Here is a 23,051-nt window from a genome sequence, read left to right as displayed (position 1 = left end):
TGCACCAAATAGCACGTACGTACGTACAAAAAACTCTTTCAAATATAAGCATAATGAATATTTAATATTGAACCCTCATCTTCTCCGTATTGGATTATACATGTCGATCTCTATAATCCTATATGCTCTTCTCCTCTTTTTCTGTGTCTCTCCCATGGCCACCCCGCATGAAAATTTGGCCTCCTTTAGTGAAAATTCTCCATTAGAAGAGAGTCATGAGTACGTTGAAGATTACGAAGAGATGAGCACATCTTCCCCTTGTGGCTGTTTCCTGCCGGGACTTTGCTTCAGATATGGTACACGTAGATATCTGCTACTTCGGCAACAACGTGGAGAGAAAGAAGAAAACTGGTTGGTGAATAAAATGATCGAGCGAGGCAGGTGAAGCAGTTGTCGGAGGAATTGGGCAGGCCAAAGTGGAACAAGTTTATTCGATGTTTTGGTGCGAATGGAATCAACAAGAAAAGGAGGACGCAATTTCAGTATGATCCGCAAAGTTACGCCCTTAATTGTGATGATGGAATACATATATAGAGGAGTACGTAGACGGTGCATATCTTGATGCCATGGCTCCATACGCAGCTCCACCAGGGATGGATAAAGGCGAATTGGGACGTGGTGGTTCTTAATTAATTTGATCTTGTTTATACCGTTGGTTGCTTTCTTACTGTATTTACTTTCAATGTTTTATGAATTGAAATACACTTTCCATTTCTTTTTTGGGGCATGTTATGGAAGACTAAAGTAGTGCTCATCAAGATGGTGACTGTAATTATTTCGCACATGCATTATGTTAGTATAGTTGCCTCGTGCACATCAGTAGTTTAGTTAAGGAGACCTGCAAAGATAAGAAACATGCAAGGTGACTTGTGATAGGAATAAGATTAGGGTTAGATAGGTTTAATAGTTGAATTGGAATTCTATTACAACTCACTCATTATATCATATTTATGTAATATTAAGATTAGGTTATTGTAGGATTAGAGTGTATTTGAATTTGAATATTAGAACTTTAGGTATTATCACTTTAAGCTTTATCTACTTGTATTTCTATTTAAAGACCATTTGGTTATTAATGAGAATCAGAGAATGATTTAGTAAAATTGTGGTCTTCCAGCTCCTACCCTGAGTGGGAGTATTGTGGTATTCTTCTACCCTAAGTGGAGAAATTGTGGTCTCTCTTACCCGAAAAGAGTTATCAAATTCCATCTCACGTCACTATCCAACCTTGGGCAACTCGTCAAAAGTGCCGATATGGAACACTCTGATGCTTAAGTCAGTGAAAATTTCTGAGAATAATAGAAAACTTTAAATCTCTAAAGGCTTAGTTTTACATGCAACAAAGGCATTTATTTATGGAGAAGGGGATGTCATAACCTGGGTCACGTGACACCATCTGATTGGGGTAGTAACCCAGGCCATATGTCATCATCCGGTTGGGAAACATACAGCTGGTACACACTGCTTACCCCTACCTCTAGGCATTTGACATCATATCAGTACGAACTACCTCGCTTGAGTGCTTAATTAGCATCCTCAATATGGACTGCATACTTTTGTACATCCGACATCCAGTCAATACGAACTAGGATCTAGATAATCCACATCCATCGAATCCATCGTCATGACTACCATCGACGCGATAGTGGTGTCTTGACGTTCAAAAGTGAAAGGAGGGAGATTTGGAGTCTTTCCGGTAGTTGTATTGAATCCCGGCTATACGTTCAAGCATCACCTAACATACACATGGGGACTATAACATAGAATTCACACGGTGACACCATATAAATTTGAGAAACCCAAATGTATGTCAATTTTCCACCTCATGAACAACTAACATTGAATCCAGTTTGAGCTCAGCAAGGTGTTTGCTGAGCAGAATTCGAACAACTCTTTAAAACTTAGCTCGAGTCCGAGCCGAGTATAAACACTCATGTGATTAAGCCGAGTCGAGTCAATTCGAGTCTGAGTATCCAATACTCAACTTAGCTTAAATACAACTCTAATCGGGAACACAGTTCTAGCTTTGTCCCTAGAAAGGACGAACATACATTTCCTTGAAATTAGTTTGTCAGAACAATTACAACTTTAGCAAAAGCGCAATAGGTTAGTACGATTTCTAATACATAACCAAAAATGTATGATTTGGATTCAGAAAGAACCTATCAAAGTAGTTCAGATTACAACATGCCATAACTCATAAAAACATCATTATCCTCATTACCTATCCAACCCATTCGGACTTGAATCAAACATATTTGTTAGTTTTATTATTATTTTCAATATTAACTAAAAGATTTTCCCAATTTGACTCGAGTGCTGGGCATGGTACCAGCAACTGCATCTGCACTGATATATGAAGTAACTTCCACAAATCAATTGAGAGAAAAAAGGAGGAAAATACACTACAAACATCATATTTTTTGCCAGCTGTGGCACGAGTTGCTTGAAAGAGCATTAGATCCACCAACAATCAGACTGTAAAAACTTTTATGCCACACTTGCTACAAATTTAACTCTACAATAAAATTTTCAAATTAAAGCTATAATCACAGTATAACTGTAAGGCACCATGCACAGATTATTACACTGTACACCCACAACCCCTCACTCTTGTTATTCACAGGCATGAAGGTAAACAAAAATCATAATCCCGCCAATGCATCCAATTCAGTTGCAGTATTATAATTCTAAATACTGGAGTTCCTAATGAGATCAGTGTCATATGCACCACAGCTGCTGAAGACTTAATTTGACCAATCTGTGAAATGTAACATACTGGGGTTCATCATCCCAACCTCATCCTCTATGTCAGCCTTTTTTCTTTCTGAAGAAGCAGAATATTGGTATTTTACTTGAGCCCATGGCCATATACCATGAATCCCTATGGTGTCGCGATTTTTATGTAGTATGTTGGATTGATTACTTGAGAGGAAGCACATACATAGATCATTTCAGGAATTGTTCTTGAATTTCTTCCATTCACATAAAACGATCACGGCTATTTTCACCTGCATTACTTCTTTTCAAACTATGGTTGGTGCAAAGCTCATGAGAAATTTCAACAAACAAGCAGACATTCTTTAATTGGACTACCTTTTGCGTTTGCTCTTCAAGACTGTAGAAGTTGAAGGATTGCTGTGCCAGTTCCTCTTCCTCTGATTTATGAACCAATTATTTATCTGCTTTAATTGCAAACCAGTTTCCTGTACCAACCTTGCCTTATCTTCCTCCTGAAAGTTCATAGAATTTAGGGATTCATCAGTGAAATATTTGCTGCATTTGGTTTGACATAACTAATATTAACTTGTAAGCAGCTGACTCGCTGAAAGGTTCTTGACTACTAATTAGCCAAAACTTACTGTAGGGTATGGCCACTTGGCATGTGATTGCCACCAAGCTTTTAAGACAGAGGTGGTGTCCCCAGGAAGCTTTCCTGCTCTTCTCTTGCGTAAAATTTCCTCCCTTATGTCTACAATTTTCTCCTTGTAACCCTGTAAAGAAAGAGAACACCAGTTGGTACCGTTGAATATGTAATAATACTTCGCAATTAATTAACAATTCCCTCGATTACCTGTTTCAGTTCATGCTTCAACTCTTGCCTCACACGCTCCATTAAGGACCTCTCAGTCTCTGTTGGGATAAGAGGACCAAATCCCATGCTATCTGGACCGTCCAAACTACCATCAAACAAGTTGACATCACTATCTACTTGGTCATCATCATCATCAGACATTGTTGCACCTGTACCCTCACCTGGAGAGACTCCTGCTCATGCAATACGTGGAAACGATTATAACTTTGGTACTCATGAGTATCCCATGCAATTGCTTACAGATCAGAGTATAAAAGAAGTTGATTTCTAATGTTGCAGAAACATCGACAGTCATCAGGACAAGGCTGAAAACTTTTTCACTGAAATTGGCCTTTTAACTAATGCTTTGGAACTCATTATCTTGACAAATATCACGTCTCTTCCCAAAGAAAGAAAGCATGATGTTAAAAAAAGACTTGCAAACTAACAGACGGTTATTTCATAACAGATCATGGGATCCAGTAATAATTCGCAGAATCGAAGCCGGAGATGGAGATTCCAATTGGCCATGACACAAAGATTAAAAAGAGGTTATAGAAATAATTCATCTATAAAACAAAGTTCTAAAGTCATTCATGCAAAGGATAGATTTCAAAAAACAGCTGAATACTCAAGAATATCATAAAATAGAGGGGGTATTCAATAGTGCTTTGTGGGGTTACTTAACCCCACAAAGCATGCAGAGGAAAAACATTAAAGAATTAAAAATTATGTCACCAAAATATAACTGCCACTACTAGTTACCAACTGTGGAGAACAACAAACAGCAACGTGAGTAAGGAAGCAAGCCTGGAAGATATTCTTTTTATGCTAGCAGCAATGTCTACTGGAAATGAACAAATTCAAATAGGATAGTATAACAGAAACTCACCTGTTAAACTTTGTAGGGATTGCTCAATCTCCCAGCAAGCCATTACTGCCTCCATTGCATGAACCCGGACATGTTGTTGCAATTGTTCTTTAAAGGAACAAAGCAGCAGAACATAATGTGTCTACATTAAAAAGACAGGAGAAGATAAAAAAAAAAAAATGATATATGGAACAGCAAAGGCAGAGGGACAGCAAAGGATGGGTATATGGGACAAGCAGACACGGAGGAGGCCTTATAGGCTTAAATTAGTTGTTAAACTAGCTCTCATAACTCAATATGACCTTACTGGTGAGGTGAATAACAGAATTAACGTAAAATAAAAAATAAAATTTTAATTAACAAAAAGTCTTTTCCAAGAATGTTGCCATGTATTTCTAGAACTAAATATGGATAAATCTATCCTACAGGTAAGGAAATTCTGAATACAGAGGATACAGAGTTACAACTAATTTTGCTTGTATATCCCAGGTACCGGTCTTAAATAACAAGCTTTTTCAGTTCCCTGATCTGCTGATAACTATGCAGTCTATATGTTGCTGAGCTCTTGTGGACGCCTGTTGTGATATTGCTCATAGTGCATGATGTATCATTTTCTGCAAAACCTCTCTGGTTGGTTGTACACAAGTTCCCTCTAGTATAGGTGAAAATGTCTGAATTTCATGCATGCATCTAGGCTTCAGCAGAGTTACAGCTCCAATTAGAATCATACTCGCAATTAGAACACACACCTTTGAAGCTGTTAATTCCTAAGTTACACACACCACCAGGAAATCCAACTAATTGAAAATATCATATGCAATTTTTCCCTCAATGACCTAATACAACTAATTGACATTTGGCTGCCCTATATATTTACTATGAGAACTATAGGAAAACCTCAAATATCTCAATTTGTGATCTTTATTCATTCAGAAAAGCTCGCGGCCTTCTCTTATTAACCAACATAGCCGTTTCAAAGATTAAGTTCATCAATCAAGGTTCCTCCTTTATTCATTCATAATAACTACCATGTCTCGCAGCCCAAGTTTGCAATAATAACAGAATCCTGAGTTATGTTTACAACTTCAACAATTTTTCTCTTTTTCTTTCTGAATATAATTATCTATGAGAAAGCTCTGTTGGGTTCCCTTTTTTCTTTTTTCAATTTTTGTTGGCTGAAGAAACTATGAGGTGCTCTTCACACGCTTTTAGGACTTGAATCTGTGACTACGAAGAAAGACATGTACTGGGAATTAATTCATTCTAGTTTAATGGGGGGACTTCCCATTTTTGGCATTCAGGAAAAAGTTGAAAGTAATCTCTATCACTAGAAGTACATCTAATTTGTTTTAGCTCATGGAGGTAAGTTCCTCTGTCTAATCTTTTGCCTTCGCACAACTTGCTTCCCATAACCGCAAGGGCTTGAAAATAATGGGCCACACAAGGCATGCTTCCCTTTGCTTCCATAAAAGGTGTTGCACTGTCCCTTCCCAAAGGAGGAAAGGCCTTTGAACAAAAATCTATCAAACGATTTGGCACCAACCAGAAAATTAAGACTAAGAATGCATCCTTCTCTTGCTTCATGAAAGAAGAGTTGCACCATCCATTTCAGATCAAAAGCCACTAACCGCCAACAAATCTTTGATCCCAATTGAATTTATGAGCAAAGATGTGGCCTTTCTTATCATTGCCAATTGACCAATCTTCACTCAACAAAAAATCAGATTGGAGTCATTTTTCCTTCGGCGTGCATCAGACCACAATTCTCAATTCCCAAGATTACCGAAAACCCAAATGAATTTGATGAATGACAAGAAGAATCTAACCAAGTTGATGCACTTAGAAAAAGAACAGAAATATATAATCAAAAAAGCATTTAACTTGTCACAATCACAAACACACACAACGGTAATAAAGAACCTTCACATACAGTCCACAACACTGATCAACGAATTGCGAACAACAAAACGACAACAGCAAAGAGAAGAAAGCAAAAGGCATACCAAGAACTGCTCAAGTTCCTTGTCGTCCCCGACCATGCCCTGAGCGCCATGCCCGAGAGCCGAGTACTTGGCGACCACATTCTGGGACTGCCCGAGCTGGGCGTCGATCCTGGGCAACTGGTCGACTGGCGTGGCGATCCGGAGGCACGCCACGTGGGCCGACAGCAACTGGTCGTAGAGCGGGTGTGCCAGAATCTCGGCCTTGTACCTCGCATTCTGCCAGTTCATCACTCCGTCGCTGCCGCTCTCGACCACCACTCCCACCTCGCTCTTGTTCGGATTAAGGCTGTCGCCGGCGCTGTTCTTCAAGTTCTCGGCCGATTCGTGGGACATGGCGGCGGCGATCATGGAGTCCCCGGCGGCGGAGACGTCGTCTATGACGTCACTGTGGTTGCGGTGGAGGATGGGGCGCGAGAGCCATTGGTTGGAGGATTGAGACACGGCGGTGGAGTCGGAGGCCGTGTGGAGGTTCAAGAAATTGCTGCTATTGTTATTGTTGTTGTTGTTGTTGTTGTTTGTGTTGGTGTTGTTCGTGTTGTCATCGTACTGGGCTTGTTGGGTCCGGAGCAGCGCGTTGTTGAGCCAATTGGGTGCGGCCTGGAGGCGTTGTTGTTGGTCGGGTAAGATGGTGCGCAGGGAAGTATGCGGGTCTTGTTGTTGTTGCTGTTGGGATTGGTTCGTGAAGTGTTGGAGAGGATTCGGAAGGTCTTGAGCAAGATGGTTGTGGTACGCCATGAATGAAATATAAAGAGACCGAGCGATAGATTTGTTGGAGTAGTACTACTCGTGGATGATTATCAGGTACATGGCGCGCGTGTTACAGAAGCATATAGTGAGTCAAGTTCAACAAGATGAAATAAACCACAGAAAGAGAGAGAGAGAGAGCTTGGCGTTGCCGTTTGTAGGAGAGAAAGAGAGATATGGTCTGTGTTTTTAGGGAGAGAAAGATACACGTGCACAGAGAGAGAGAGAGAGAGAGAGGGAGAGAGAGAGAGTGAAAGAGGGAGGGAGGTGATATGGGTTACTAAAAACGATTCAAGGTGGGATTTTTAGAGAAATTAAGAGAGGATTTTAGAGATTGAAGGTAGGTGGTTTTGAGAGAGAGTGGTTTTCAGGTGAGGTAAAGGGTCGGGAAACTGCTATAGTATGAAAATAGTAACTATACTAATATTCATACTTAAACTAATGACACTAAATAGTATTATTATTGTTGTTCCGATCCTATCATTATTCTAATTGTGTAACGATTGTTCTTGTTATAAACGGAAGTTAAAGGGATTGGTCAAGTGCACGCCCTTGAAAATTTATCATTAAGTTGTAAGAATAATAATGGTAGATTCTTTTATAACTTGTTAATACGTGTAAGCATATGATCGGATTTATGTAACTAGCTAAAAGAATTTAACACGCTTCAATTATATATTAACAAGCGACAACCAATTGTAACGTTTAACATATTTTTTCTCATGAATATAATGGTGAGGTTTGCTTACTACAATTATATTTGACCATAAAGAAGATTAATATATCAAATTAGGTAGATCTCAAAATTTATCCATTTTTCAATATATTGAATAAAGTTTTTCTAGAAATTGAGTAGTAGGAAATTTCTCTAATTTAGTTTATAAAATTCACATTTGTACTTAAAATATATGTGAATCAAAATAGGTATGAAAATCATTTATTATTTTTAAAAAAATATATTAATTTAAAAAACTGAATTAAAAATTATTAAAAAAAAATGGCAAAACATTTGCACTATTTTAAGGATTTAAAAGCTCTATACCTAAAGAAATGTTGCAAGTCATGCCTTATAATTATCGTTGATTATTACTGTGATTAATATTATTTAATCCTTGAGATGATGTTTGCTTTTTTAGACTTCTCTAGTGTAAATAGTAAAATAAGCAATTTAAAATGGATTGTTGAAAAGCTTTGTATATTTGCGTGGACCTTCGTGGGTCGTTGGTTAATGGGGTAGTTGATTACGAATATGATCGGACGGAAGAGGAGAGTTAACGTGGCAAAACATTTGGTGGGTTTCACGTCTTGGGAATTATAGTTGAGTTTGGTGCCTAGGTTTGAACACGAAGCGCGTGGGGATTACGTTCGGACTAAGCGTATACGTAGGTGGGGCTTTGCAGGTTTGGCCGTACGACCGTAGCTGGAGCTGGAAGTTATTTCAAACTGTAGCAACGACCAACTACGTGCGCGTGGGAGCACTGTTTCGCTCGTAATAGAAACCTCTAATAGGTCCTGAATGGAGTGAGAATTATAGGCTCTATTTTTATCTTTTATTTTTATTCTTAAAACCAAATATTAATAAACAATGTAAACATAAAACTAATAAAAATATTAAAAAAAAATAAAAAATTCCTGAATTAACAGTCGATTTTGAAATAGTTCCTTAAATTTTTAAATGCATTAATGTGTCTTATCAAACTACTAAAGTGAGCCAAAAAGACTATTTTTGTCGAAATATTACTAAAATACCCTTATTCTCTTAAAAACTAAACTAAAAATTAATCAAAAAACTATTTTTTTAAAAATAAACAGAGAATTTTTTTATAAAAAAAAATATTAATATAAAACTAAAAAGTTTAAGAAACTAAAAGCTTAAAAAAATTTAATTAAATAAAAAAAAATGATGGCTCGGCAACCACCCCCAAAGGTGGTTGGGGTGTCCTGCCACCACTAATGGGCAACCTTTTCTTCTTGTTTTTCTTTTTTTTTTTAAAAAAAAAAATGAAAACAAATTAAATTTTTTAAAAAAAGATTTTGACTACAATGACTAAATTGCTATTTTTTGCCTACTTTGAAGACTTTTGAATTATTTTTTATTCCGCAGCGAACGATTTGTAATTTAGGTCAATCGCATGGATTGATTTTGCATTTATCATTTTTTTTCTTTTTCTTTTCTTTTTTTTTTTAAAAAAAAATATTTTAGTTTTTTTTTTTTTTTTAGTTTTAGTTTTTAAGCGAATATGGGTAGTATAGGAATATTTCAACAAAAGTTACATTTTTGGCATACTTTGGTAATTTGATGAGTCACATTAGTACACTTCAAAATTCAAGAGATTATTCTAAAATCGGTTATTAGTTTAGGGAGCTTTTTTCTATTTTTTCCAAATAAAAAAGTAGTTATCACCATTATGTAACGTCGTAATATTTTTTTAAAACTTAAAAAAAAAAAAAAAAAAAAAAAAAAAAAAAAGAAGCCAAAGAAAGAGAAGACATGATCAAAGAAACACCTCACAAAAGAAATTTTAAAGATAGATGTTAATTATATTAAAAATATTCGTGAGAATCAGGATTGACATATCTTGAAATTAAGCTGCCTGCATCGGCCAGTATAGAAAGTGAAACCCACCTGCTCGAGCAAGTGGGCTACCTAATTTTAAGGAATCTTTATCCATAAATCACATGCTTTAAGAACATACGTCAATTTAATAGACAAAGTCAAAAAATTTCTTTATTTAACTTGGAAGAAAACGTTATCCTTGTATTATGGTGAATTCTCTTATATTTTGAAGGATTTTGGGCATGCAAAGTATGCTATTTCTCTTTTGCTTTGCATCTTGATTTGTACGTAAAATAGTCAAATAAAGGGGTTATGAGCCAAAGTTTTCAACGTGGAATCCTTTGCAAACAAGTTTCTAGCCGATATATATGATAAAATAAACATGACTCATCAAAAAGTATGTCGCGTAACATTCTTCACAGTTTTTGCTTTTGTTTTTTTATTATTTACTTAATTTCCTAATATTGAAAATTCTTCACAGTTTTTGCTTTTGTTTTTTTATTATTTACTTAATTTCCTAATATTAATTTTCAATATAATTAGCTAATGGTGTGAGATAATTGAGATAAATACTTTATTGATAGCATTTATATGTGTTGTGTAAAACTTGTATAGGGTTTATATAGGGTACAATGTTATGATATATATATAGACACTTCAAATATTTCAAAATATAAACCCAAATATGGATATAGTTGTAAAGATGAGTTGATATCTCATCCCATATGCCCTATTTAAACCCTAATATCACACAAACCAAATATCTATTAATTGAGATATGAAGCACCAATTACATTCTAATCGAGATATACAATCCGATGCATTTCACCTTATGATCCAGACTATAAATCTTATTTTACTTTGTTGATGCAGCACTATCAAGCAGCCTTCAGATCAAAATTTTTTTAAAAATAAAATAATATCAATAACTGATTGGTAGTACCACATTACAAAATAGAAAAAAGTGTGGTGTATAGCATTATACTCGTATCATATATTTCTCTTAAGCATAGATGCTGATAAATTATATTGTTTATGTCTTCCAAAATGATTCTTAGAATAGCAGTTGAAGAAAACAATTGAAGTTGAGAAAACATGAATGAATTTTATTTTTTTTTTGTTCCTTGAGGAAATAGGCCATAATAGTCATTTCAAATTGAAATAGGTAGAAGCATTGTAGAGACATATATACATTAATGAATCCATCATTCAAATTGATTAAGTTCTACCATTGGAACAGAGACCCCAAGGATTCAACATAGTTTGTTTTTGATTCAATTGTGTTTAATTTGGATCATTACCCACTATTTATCTTCTAGATTTGTTGTTTGTCGCTTGCTGAATCATCATTTGCCCTAAAAACTTAAGCTAGTAAGAGGTAACAAATTTTGCTGCCATTGAATAGTTTTAATAATTTGAAGAAATTTTTTGAGGATCCAACCAAAAACAACAAAATGGCGAGCTTAATTAAAACTATATGAAGGGAAAAATAGTCTCACTGTTGGAGAGTTAGTCTTCTAAGTAAAGAAAATATAATTGGAAAGAGAAAGGAAAAGAAATTGACACAAGAAAATAAAAGAAACTGCCATGGAAAATGAAGGATCCAGTCACAATAGGTTGAGTGGCCTTTGGTATCTGAAAGCAATTAACGAAAGGAAAAATAAAATAAAATAGTTTACAATAAATTTTAAAAAAAAAAAAAAAAACGTTTGATAAGTAAGAAATCCAAGAATTTTTTAATCCAAATTTATAGAGACTGAGGTGGATGCTCTCTTGGCTGTATTAATGGTATAAAAGGACAAAGGGAGCACCATTGTATTCTTAACATGAAATGGCATAGTATCAAGTTAACAAATATTATTCAAAGAAAAAAAAAATAGAAAAAAAAAAAAAAAAAGTTGAATATTGAACTGCCTTTTTGTACCACATAAATAAACTGAAAAAAAAAATTAAAAAAAAGAAGAAGTTAAGGTTCCCTAAATGGCTAAATTAGGAATAAATAATTGATTCAATGGAACATTCTCTTCTCCTTCTAATGGATATTGAATATAAATTTAAGATCTCATCGAGTCCATAATTTTTAAAGAAGATATTACATTATTACCTGTAGATAATAGAAAAATTATCATAATAGCTGTAAGTGACATATCCTAGCTTCCTCAATAAAAAAATAAAAATAAAATAAAAAATAAGTCGGAGCACTTCCAATTAAATACATTATAAGGATATTTGACCAAACAAAAACTAGTTTAATAAGTCTGATTTTGAATCAATCTTTAAAAGGAAATCAACTTTAGATTAGTTCAAATTTTTTATGCATTTTGGATAACTCAAGTTTATAATATTCTGAATTTGTGTTTATTTTAAATCCTATATGTATACTTCTATATAATGAATAAAATATTTTAATCTAGCTTGTAAATCGTACACATGTATCGTTCTTGTTGGGAAGGACAACCTTGAGGTGTCATATAAAGCATTTGGTTTACACCTACACAACTATTTATGCTCATTGATGGACTAGGTACATGCTCGGCCAAATCAGATTGGAAAGTGGATCTTGGGAGCCTAGTATTCAGGTCAAGGGATCCGGCATGGATAGTTTAAAACTACCGCATAGATACTGTAGTGGAAAACAATTCTATTTTCCACAAAATTGTACCGTTTTCTACTTAAATTTTTTATTATTATTATTAAATTTAAAAAATTATAAAATAATAATAATTAAAAATCAAAAATATTAAAACCAAAAAAAACTTAAGGGGTGGCCGGCCACCCCCTTGGGCAACGCCGGCCACCCACCCCCTTGGCCGATCTGGGGTGGACGAACCACCCCAGTCGGCTTTGGGGGTGGTCCGGCCACCTCCAAAAGGCCAAAAAACAAAACAAAACAAAAAAAGTTAGGGGTGGCTCGGCCACCCCCAAATCGGCTGAATGGGGTGGTCAAAACCATCCTCAGGCCTTTGGGGGTGGTCCGGCCACCCCTAAAAGGCCTAGAAACCAAAAAAAAAAAAGTTTGGGTTGAGCCACCCCCAGATCAGCCGTATGGGGTGGTCGAAACCACCCCCAGACCCTTGGGGGTGGTCCGGCCACCCCTAAAAGGCCTAGAAACAAAAAAAAAAACAAAACAAAAAAAGTCTGGGTTTTGGGGGTGGCCGAGCCACCCCCATATCGGGCGTATGGGGTGGTTTTCAGGCCCTTGGGAGTGGTCCGGCCACCCCCCAAACCCCTAACTTTTTTTTTGTTTTGTTTTTTGGCCTTTTGGGGGTGGCTGGACCACCCCCTTGGCCAATAATGGGGTGGCCGGCATTGCCCAAGGGGGTGGCCGGCCACCCCTTAAGTTTTTTTTTTTTTTTTTTTTTTTAAATTATTATTATTTTTATTATTTTTAAATTTATTAAAAATTTTGTGAATTTTTTTTAAGTGGAAAACAGTACCGTTTGTGGAAAACGGTACTGTTTTCCACTACAGCACCATGCGGTAGTTTTAAACTACCGCACGGAAGTCGGATCCCAGGTCAAGATGATAAAGTTCAAACCGCAAGTTTCGATCACACACAAAGACCAACGCAATGGAATAGAACATAAAAGAGAACATGCAACGTGACTCGACGAAAGGGAAAAATTAAATAGGTTAACCAACAATGTCAACATATCAGTTATTTAAAGCATGTCGAGATTGTAGCACCGAAGATAATTGCTTCACTCATAATTTCAAGCGTATAATCTAAGCTAAGATTCATAATTTGCCACCAATAAGTGTTCTGGCACAAAACGTGAGTAGGGTTATAATCTATCGGTGAACACTCTACATAAGAAGAAGTAGAAGTGATATCCCCATTTTAGATACGGCCTTACATCTATTGCCATACACAAATTTCAAGAATACCCCAACTCTTTTGGAGCATCATAACATTTCATTTGTTAACTTAAACATTAAAGAGTTATTCCGTCAGCAACTCTCAAAAATTCTCTAACTATTTCTACTCCTTTTGCATCTGTCTGGTGACTGAATTTGATCGTGTGATCAACTGCATCATCATTCGCTAAATGTATATTAATATGTTTTTAAAATTTTGAAATAGAACTTCATGGTTTGTTTAGTTTAAAAGGCAAGACTAATATTGTAACAAAAAGAAAACATCAATCTTTCCTATGCCCATATATTATCAGCACTCAAATCAATAGAAGAAAATGTATTTGACTATGTGATCAACTGCATCATTACTTGGTAAATGTATATATTAATATGTTTTTAAAATTTTGAAATAGAACTTTTCATGGTTTGTTTAGTTTAAAAGGCAAGACTAATGTAACAAAAAGAAAACATCAATTTTAGCTGGGTGAAGGGAGGTGGCATTTCATTTTCTTCTATTGATTGGAGGGCAGATAATATATTGGCATAGGAAGGATAAAACTTAATGTGCAATCAAAGCCCAAAGGAATTACTTAATCCAAAAAAAATTATTTAAAGAACTAATCCAAAAAAAAGTGTAATCAAAGTAATATTAGAATAACCATAAGAAGGAACCATCAACTTTATCAACTTCATAATTACTATCACAATAATTTGAAGCCAAAGTTTTACACGTGTGTGATGACACGTGAGCATTAATCAGTTCATGCATGTAAAAAGTACATCCAACAACACAAGTACATAATTGGAAAAAAAGAAAAAAAGAAAAAAGAGTAGAGTACGCTAATGTATTTAGAATGCACTCTTAGAGCGTGTCATCCACGTCATCCCATGCTAGCGTGACGAATTAGCGGTTGGGAAAAAACCCAATACAAAGACTAATGAATTAATTATCTTAGTTTATAGTATCTCTCTCTCTCTCTCTCTCTCTCTCTGTGCAGCATTAGCATACCGTTTGTCATATTCGTTTTGGTCCGGTGACCGGCTATAGCCGGTGAAGATAAAGAAGAAAGAGAAACATCGCGAGAAAGAACGGGACGAGCCGAGGAGGGGGACCATGATTCACGTCGTTACTCTCTCCGCCACTCGCGGGACAACGACCCCAAACGACACGCGTCAGACGGTGGTCGCTTGGACCACTTGGTGGGGACCGGGTTCGAAGCACGCGCCAGATTAGCGAATCAGAGACGTCCACGTGGAGCGATCGCAGGGATCGGGACCACCCAGAATTTTTGACTTCTCTGACAGCCGCCGGCTTAATCAATGCGAACTGTGGGTGGTCCCCATGGTGAGAGAAATATATGGGTAAGAGATTGGTGGGGTCCAGTACTGTGTGGTGTTTTATGGCTAACTGTCCACCTACAAGGCTCTGTGGTCCATTGGTCCCCCCCTACCTAGTTGCGCGCCTTTGCATTTTTTCTCTTTTATATCTATTTGGGGACCTGCCGTCAGGCTAACGGCAGAGCACCTAAGAAATAGGCCTCACGTAATTTTCCTACCAGATGTCTGATCGTCTGTCTTTTCCTCTAACTTCGCCAAATTTTCCTGTAATCCTCCATTTTACAAAAAGTTTTCCTGTAAAATAATTGTAAATGACTGCGAGATTCCTTTTTTTAAAAATAAAAAACAAATAAAAAAATTAATATATTAAGGTGATATTATTCAAAATATATGTATATGCCCTATTAAAAATGTACGTCGTTCTCACATGTATTTTAACGTATAAGAAAGTTCATATAAAATTGAATTGTCCAAATCAATTTTGAGATGTCCGACCTCTTGTTTGAACAGATGAATTTTATGCGGACTCTCTCACAAGTCGTACGGAAATTTCTAGAGATCCTTATTCATTATTGGGTAAAAGAAAATCATTCCAACCTGATTTTAGGTTAAAAATTTATTCTTAGTTTAATAGAACTGCCTTTTCAGATATTTTTGGGATTATTTTTAATATTCTTGAAGTTTTAATTTGTATTATTTTAATTTATATTATTTTACTCTTTAGCATCTTTTAAAATTTTTTAATTTATTATAACTCATTAGATTGTATGCTAAAGTGAGAAAATTGAAATCATAAATTATAAAACCATTGTTTGTCCTGAATGTGAGAAGAAAACCCATGTACACGATTCCAACAACAGGCCATTGATGAGAAGTAACATATAGAAGCAATCTTTTATTTAGTTAGATCACTCGTAATGAGTTATTTATATTTGAATTTTCTCTAAATTTTTAACAAAAATTACAATTTAATAAGCTCTTTATCAAACTTATTTATCAATATCCTATTTACATTCAAGATCCAAAAAAGTGAATCCTATAATTTTTTTAATATTATTTTTTGCATTGAATGCTTTAAAATGTTTGGCTTGAATTGAATTTAATGCATTTAATGTTTTTAGCAGTTAACTTTTTCAATAATAAATAGTATTTATTTAAAGTAAAGTGACTAAAATTATCATTCTTAAACTAATATAATTTTTTTTTTATTCTATCACTATTATCTTTAGTACTCTTTACATAACTCTCATCACGGTTATTGCACGGTGGCGCGAACTACTACGTACTATTGCCGCCGCCACCACTGTCGTCCTTGGCACCGCCATCATCGTCGTTACTGTTATTGTATTTATCATCACATGCTATTATCATGACACTTTACTATCATAATCACTAATCATTAAGTTATTGTCACTTTCATCACACCATTTTAATTAGTAGAATAAGTTAATTTTTCTTTTCTTTAAAGCATATTTATTTAAATACTAAAAAATTAATTAATGAGATCAAATTTCATTATTGTAATGGCCCCGGTTGGCATCGATTTCAAAAAAACACACTTTTTAAAAAAATTATTAACAAATAATTTAAAACATAAAAGATACATTAATTCTCAACTTTATATCATATTAATACATTTTTTTTTCTTTTTAAAAAAAATTAAAATTAAAATTAACAAATACTTTTTAAAACCAATTAAAATTAATCCTTTTTTAACGGATAGACTATTTGTTGAAACAAAACTTAAGACAACTTCCGGATCCTTGAGATGGAAAGGTAAACGTCTTTGTCGGCTGCTAAAGCGTCGGTCGCTGTTTCTACCCATGCGTGGTTCTTATTTCACATGTCATATCCATCCATCTCCATCCTTTCTCCTGCTCCTTTACAACCTTTTTAAGCCTTTAGCTTCCCAATCCCATGTTTATAAATCTTCGAAAACTTTCCAGATAGAAACACTAGGGCTGTTCTTAAATTCCTAAATTTTAAGGGCCGGCTTAATAGTAATTTTTTCTCTCTTCTTAAATTTCTTATAAATTGGGTCATATAAATTCTTTCAATTCAGTCTCTAAAAGTGTATTTAATGATGTGAGAAATAATTTTTTTTTTATTAATGCTATAAAAAAGCATTAAAAAAATGTTAATTAAATATGTTGTTTTCTATTAATTTAAACTGTTAAGATTATTTGTGATTTAAACATAATATTAGAGCTTGAAAAATGTTAAACTTACAACATCATCACAACAACCACACAACAACTCTTCATATGAGGGTGGGCCCCACACACTGAGGCCCACCCTCATGTGATGGGTTGTTGTGTGATTGATATGATGGTGTTGTGTATGAATTAAATCCATATAAATTAAAACCGTCTGTGTTATGCGGTCCCATTCATGCGTAAAAATATTAAAATATTAATTAAACAATTAAATTTGTTATTTCTTATGTCAATAATTGGTCAATAATTTACATTGTCAATGACTCAGTAATCAATTTGATTTGTGACACCATTACCAAACTAGTAAGGATTTTTTTTTTTTTTTAAGAAAAAAAAAATGAAATTTGACTATACAAAAAAAATTTCAATTTATTATATCTCACTTTTTAACATAAGTTGATCATGCATCATACATAAAATTTAAAAAGAAATAAATAAAGAACATGCATTTCAAAAGATCTCTAGTATTTTGGGGGAATTTTATCGAATAATTTATTACAATCTTAATTATTATTTTAAAATTAAATAAATAATCAGATTTTATCATTCTAAAATTTATTATTAAGTGACGTACGATAAATTAAGAAAAAAAATACAATCTGTTACAAGTAATAAACACCGAAGTGGTTAGATGTAAATCATTTAATTCAAAAATTATGCTTAAAAAATTAAAATTTCTTACAATAATATCATAATTGAGATAATTCATTTTATGATTCAAATTAAATTTTTTAAATTTAATAGTGTATATATTAACACGTAATTTGTTATCGGAATTACTAATAAAAACTTTCTCACATTTTATTATTTAAATTATTAATAATTTAACTATCAAAATTGTTGAAAATATCTGCGCAAAGTTATGGAAAGAGTGGGACTTTAGTTGTCGACAGACCAAAATATCTCCACAGCTTTGTGGATGGTTTAGCTGCCCGAAACTTGGGCAACCCAGGACCAAAAAACGTTAAAAATCCAGTGCGACGCTGTCTAGTTTTCGTGGAGTATCCGCAACCTTCCGTGCCGACGGCCCGACGTGCAGTTCGTAGGGGCAGTGACGCGGAAGGGCCCCCACACGTTTCACACGAGCCAAACGTAGGAGCCAGCACGTTGTCCCATTCCATACGCTTTTGTGTTTACTAATCATTAAAATAAAAGATATCGTCGTTAAAAACATTAAAATGATTGATTAGTGGGTTGATAAGGTGATTATTATAATGATATGACAACATTTCGTCCTAACTAAGTTTTTTTTTAATTCAATTTATTAAATCAACATTTATCTTTAAAATATGTAATTTTTACATATATTTTAATTTAAGAAGATTAACAAAATGTTCTCAAAGGATAGCTCAATCGACTAGGGATCACGCCTCATAAAACGGAGGTCACTAGTTTGAATTCTCCACCTCTCTTATGTGAATATGTCAAAAAAAAAAATTAAGAAAATAGGTAATTTTCACATTAGAATCATGCGCTTTAAAGATATATATCAATTTAATACACAAAAAATTATCTACAAAATTTTTTTAACCTAATTTTTTACTTTTTAGTTATGATGATATGTAAATTTGAAAATAGTTTGAAGTATGTTATATTTTTGTGTTATTTGTTAATACTTTTTACTTTTAAAGCAAAATAATTATTTTAAAAAGCATCGCCAAACGAGCCTAAAATTTGTGATAATGATGGGGTTTTGGTTGAGGATAATTATAGTTTGAATTTGGGGTCCACGTAATTATGTGGAAAACAAGACTATATATTATGGGAGTGGAAAAGTCTTATCAAAGACTTGTCCATGTCTTTGTCTTTTATGGGTGACAAGTATTAAATAAAATTATAATATAAATGGCTCCTTTTTTCTTTTTCTTTTTTTTTTTTGCATACTTTTGGCTTGAGAAACGGCTTTTCCATACTTTTTAATGCATGGTAAGACTTTGAGACTTCATGTGCAAGACAATGTTGTTCTGCTTTGTGGAAGCATTCAAACTCATGTTTTTCGTGTTCATACATGGAATGGGGTCAGTCATCAATGAGTTTTGAATATTTCTATGCTATATGGATCACTCGTTCTCATCATGCTGATGAGATGTATAAATAAAATTATGAAATAAAGATAATATTGAGAGATAAAAAAAGACAAAAGTTATTATATCTTTATTAAATTTCCTCGCAAATTGGCATGATAGCTCATGTAATACTTACTTAATTACGTTAATCACAATCCTTAACAGCACTCAATATATATACAATACAATAGTAGAACGGGTCTATCAAGCACCATATTAGCGCAATGTACCAAACTCCTTCCTCCCACGCATATAGCTAGACGGTTGTGATCATATAAGAAAGTATACGATCCGCCTTTTATTATCTTGCCAATTCGAAATCAATCAAGCAAGAAAATGTACCATTTCGATATTATGCCGACGGAAAGTAATCTATTAAAGACCTGTCACCTTCCATATTAATTTTATATCCTCATAATCAACATTCGATAGTACTCCCTTATATTTGGCGACTGTCAAATCAATGTCAATCAGACTCCATTTGTCAATTAGAGATAGGAACATTAATTAATTTCATAAATGAAGGTAATAACTTTCTAGGTATGCTTCACTTTCACTCTCTTTGTCTTTTATTCCACCAATTTGCTCTCTCAGCCACCTACTAACTTAAGCATCAGAAATAGTGCCTTCGATATTTCCAGCGAGCTATTTTAACATTTTTTTTTTTTTTTAATCATCCTTATAGTTCTTTTCTTTTCTGTCAGACGTTTGGTGTGAGGTCAGTGTTTTAACATCCTTCATCATCTTGTACTTGAGTATGGGCTATGGTTTACTATTATTTTTGACTAATTAAGTCTATTCATTTGTTTAGTCCTCTTGATAGCTCATTTTTCTTTTCCAATATCAATGGAGTTCAAATGGTAGCTAGAAGAATTCATTTTGCAGGTCCCATGATACCTTATTTCTGTTTATCTAAATTTTTAAAGTAAATCCAAGTTGGTGTTTAGTAGTTGTTATCGCAAGTGTGGGGTATCATTCCTTTCTAAAGAGACTTGCCCAAAGGTCCATGGTAGCAAGTAAGAATAGGGGCATCTCATTGATCTTAGGAGATGGGAACGCTTGTGGATTCCACTTTGATTTTTTTTATTTATTTATTTTTTTTTTTTTAATAAAAAAAAAAAATAGCAAGAAAGAATTCAACATTGATTATTATGGAGCATTATTGGAGAGCTTTGACTACTATATGTTAGGATAAAAGTAGTTGATTGCGTTGACCAAAATGCCCATTCTAAACAAATATATATGAAATACCCCTAAAATGGCCCCTTTTTTTCTCACACATTGGCCCTTGTTCCATGCATTATTTACTACTGGATAGCTTTCATATCCTACTAGCTAAAGTTTTACTAAATTTAAATTAAAAACTTACTCCTTTTTTTAAATAAATAAATAAAAATTTAGCTACTCATTTTTTCAAAACATTCAACATCATGCCTTCTATTCTTTCACTACTTCATTTAATTTTTTTTTTTTTTTTTTTTTATTGTTTGAGATGAGAAAGAATGGGAAATAATTTTTTTTATTTTTATTTTTTTAAAAAAAAAAAAAGCTTCTCCATATTAGCTAAGAGAGTAGAATATAAGAAGCTTTTTGGTTATTTTTTGCTAGTCAAATTAGCTTAGAAAAAAGTGATTTTGTCCTTATTCTATAAATCGCTTTCTCTTTACATTTGGCATCACGAAAGATGTAATGTCTACCGGACAAACTCAAATATGCACCAAATTTGATTTTTGAGTGATAATTTTGAAGGAATCATTTTCAAAATTATCATTCATTTAATTTGAGCCCAAACCTAACCAATCAATTCTTGTTTGAGTTTAACCCGAATATTTTGGGTTCATCTAGAGCTTCACCATGAATACTTCCTGTCCACCTTATTTTGAAGAGCCTTTTTTTTTTTTTTTTTTTTGGTTTGAAAATGTATTATTATGAAAATATAAGGACAAAAACTATTTTTAGAAGTGTTTTATGTTTTAAAAAAGAGTAATTCTATTAATCACATTTTTATCGCACAATACTGTTGCGGCAGTCCCAATCAACTTTTAAATCAGTCATTGTTAAAAAATAAATAAAAATTAAGAGTTGGTTGGAACTGTCACGTCAGCATTGTGGAATAGTTGTGAGATAAATAATGTGGTTTCTAGCATTACTTTTTGAAAAATGTTTTTTGTTTGAATAATGTTAAAAATTATATTTTTATCCCATAATATTAACGTGATAGTTCCAAATAGCTGTTGGATCAGTCTAATTCAAGAGATGGTTCATGTCAAAATTATGAAATAATTATAAAATAAAAATATAGTATATAAATAACATTTGTCTTTTTATTTTGTGTTATTTTATTGTTTCATTCATGCATGAAAAAGTAGACAAACCGTACTGATCGCAAAGATTTCTTGTCCCAATCAAAAACCCTAATGTTCCATTGCATTAAGCATTGAACTGTCTTAATCCCGTTAGGCGTGGCAATGGGCATTGGCCCACAACAACCGATGCGATCGCCTCATCCACGGTGATTAAACGTTTATGTTTCACGTTGAAGACCTCCTTTTTACTTTGTAAAATTTTATATTTTACTTTATATATATATATATATATATATATATATATATATATATATATATATGATACTAGAGTTGGTCTCCAAGAGATAGTTCAATCGGTTGGAAACCACACCTCATGAAGCGGAGGTCACTAGTTTAAATCTCATTCCCCCCTCTTGTGTGGACATGTCAAAAAAAAGAAAAAAAAAAAAAAAAAAAAAAAAGAGTTGATTCCAGTGTCTTTTGGGGTCCTTCTATACTGACATAACACTATGTTTATAAATAAAAACAGAAGAGAGAAATCAAGTTATAATTTTTTTTTTTTTTTATTAAAAACAGGATGTCATATAAGTATAAAAAAACTTTAAAAAAACACTAAATGAGCTATATATATATATATATATATACATGGCTCACTTGTCACTTGTCGAAGGACCAAAATGATTGTACACGTTGAAGGAAAATGGTATCAATTTAGAGCAATTATGGAAGGGGAATTTGCAAAAAAGTGGTTCCAAAATAATGCTCTTAATTGGGGTGTAATAGGGACATGCAGTTTCTTTGAATATGTGCAAATTCACAATATTCTTTCATGGTAGATATCAAAAAGATGACAACTATGTCACGATCCTAAGATTAAGGGTTAGTATCCAATAATTTTAGGACTTTTAGATCAATGGTTAGGCCCGTAATAACTGCTATCAAAACGGACACTACATCACAAGTTAGGTTCAAGTCATGGAAAGGACGACCTATAAATGAGATTAAAATGTTATCGAATATTGTTATCTGAGTGGAGCCGAATCAGCCGACAAAAAGAAATCGCTACCACGTTTGATTCGAAATGTTACTATTCTAACCGTGAAATGTTTAGCTAAATCAGCGTTTAATAATCTTATAGCAGCTTTTGGATCAATAGTAGTTAGGACTTTAAGAAATTAAATTATTTATGATATGTGGAGCTTGTTAGGACCAAATCATATCGTTTGACATATTGAAGATGTCATATCATCTAACATAATGCCTCCTTTGGGGTTCTTTTGTTTCAAAAAACTACTTTAACAAATAATTTGAAAATATATATTGTTTCAAAACTATTTACGAACTCGGATCGTTTTAATTAAACTCATGCTTTTACATCAATACGGGTTTTCAAAACATAAATTTAGTTGAAATGTCGTCGGAGGAAATCTATAAAATTGTCAAGTGTCTCGTAATATATGAAAAACACTTACTTTTTTCAAAAAAAAAATATTTGCTTCTCACATGTTTAAAGAACAC

The 23,051-nt window shown here is 33.7% G+C and overlaps 1 protein-coding gene across 3 annotated transcripts; it reads right to left on the bottom strand.

The window, feature by feature from the left end:
* Positions 1-2,501: 2,501 nt before the first annotated feature.
* On the bottom strand, positions 2,502-7,590 carry LOC133870192 (homeobox protein knotted-1-like 3). Of its 3 annotated transcripts, none has more exons than XM_062307259.1 (6): positions 6,449-7,590; positions 4,467-4,587; positions 3,575-3,768; positions 3,363-3,494; positions 3,097-3,233; positions 2,502-3,022 (listed from the first exon to the last, which is right to left on the bottom strand). In XM_062307259.1, the coding sequence occupies exons 1-6, from the start codon at positions 7,181-7,183 to the stop codon at positions 2,983-2,985; spliced, it is 1,359 nt and encodes a 452-aa protein (XP_062163243.1). In that variant the 5' UTR covers positions 7,184-7,590; the 3' UTR covers positions 2,502-2,982. The 3 variants fall into 3 exon arrangements, with proteins under 3 accessions (XP_062163243.1, XP_062163245.1, XP_062163244.1); XM_062307261.1 differs by having other exon boundaries at positions 2,502-3,011; positions 6,449-7,589; XM_062307260.1 differs by having other exon boundaries at positions 2,502-3,019; positions 6,449-7,588.
* Between the last annotated feature and the right edge of the window lie 15,461 nt (positions 7,591-23,051).

Source organism: Alnus glutinosa, chromosome 6, assembly GCF_958979055.1.
Source record: "Alnus glutinosa chromosome 6, dhAlnGlut1.1, whole genome shotgun sequence".
NCBI lineage: Eukaryota > Viridiplantae > Streptophyta > Magnoliopsida > Fagales > Betulaceae > Alnus > Alnus glutinosa.
This window is presented reverse-complemented; position numbering and strand designations above follow the sequence as displayed.

Coding starts and splice junctions, on each gene's coding strand:
- LOC133870192 (XM_062307259.1), bottom strand. CDS start 7,183: ATGGCGTACCACAACCATCTTGCTCAAGACCTTCCGAATCCTCTCCAA. Junction 4,588..6,448: donor AGGAACTTGAGCAGTTCTTG/GTATGCCTTTTG, acceptor TTTTTAATGTAG/ACACATTATGTTCTGCTGCT. Junction 3,495..3,574: donor TGAAGCATGAACTGAAACAG/GTAATCGAGGGA, acceptor CTTTCTTTACAG/GGTTACAAGGAGAAAATTGT.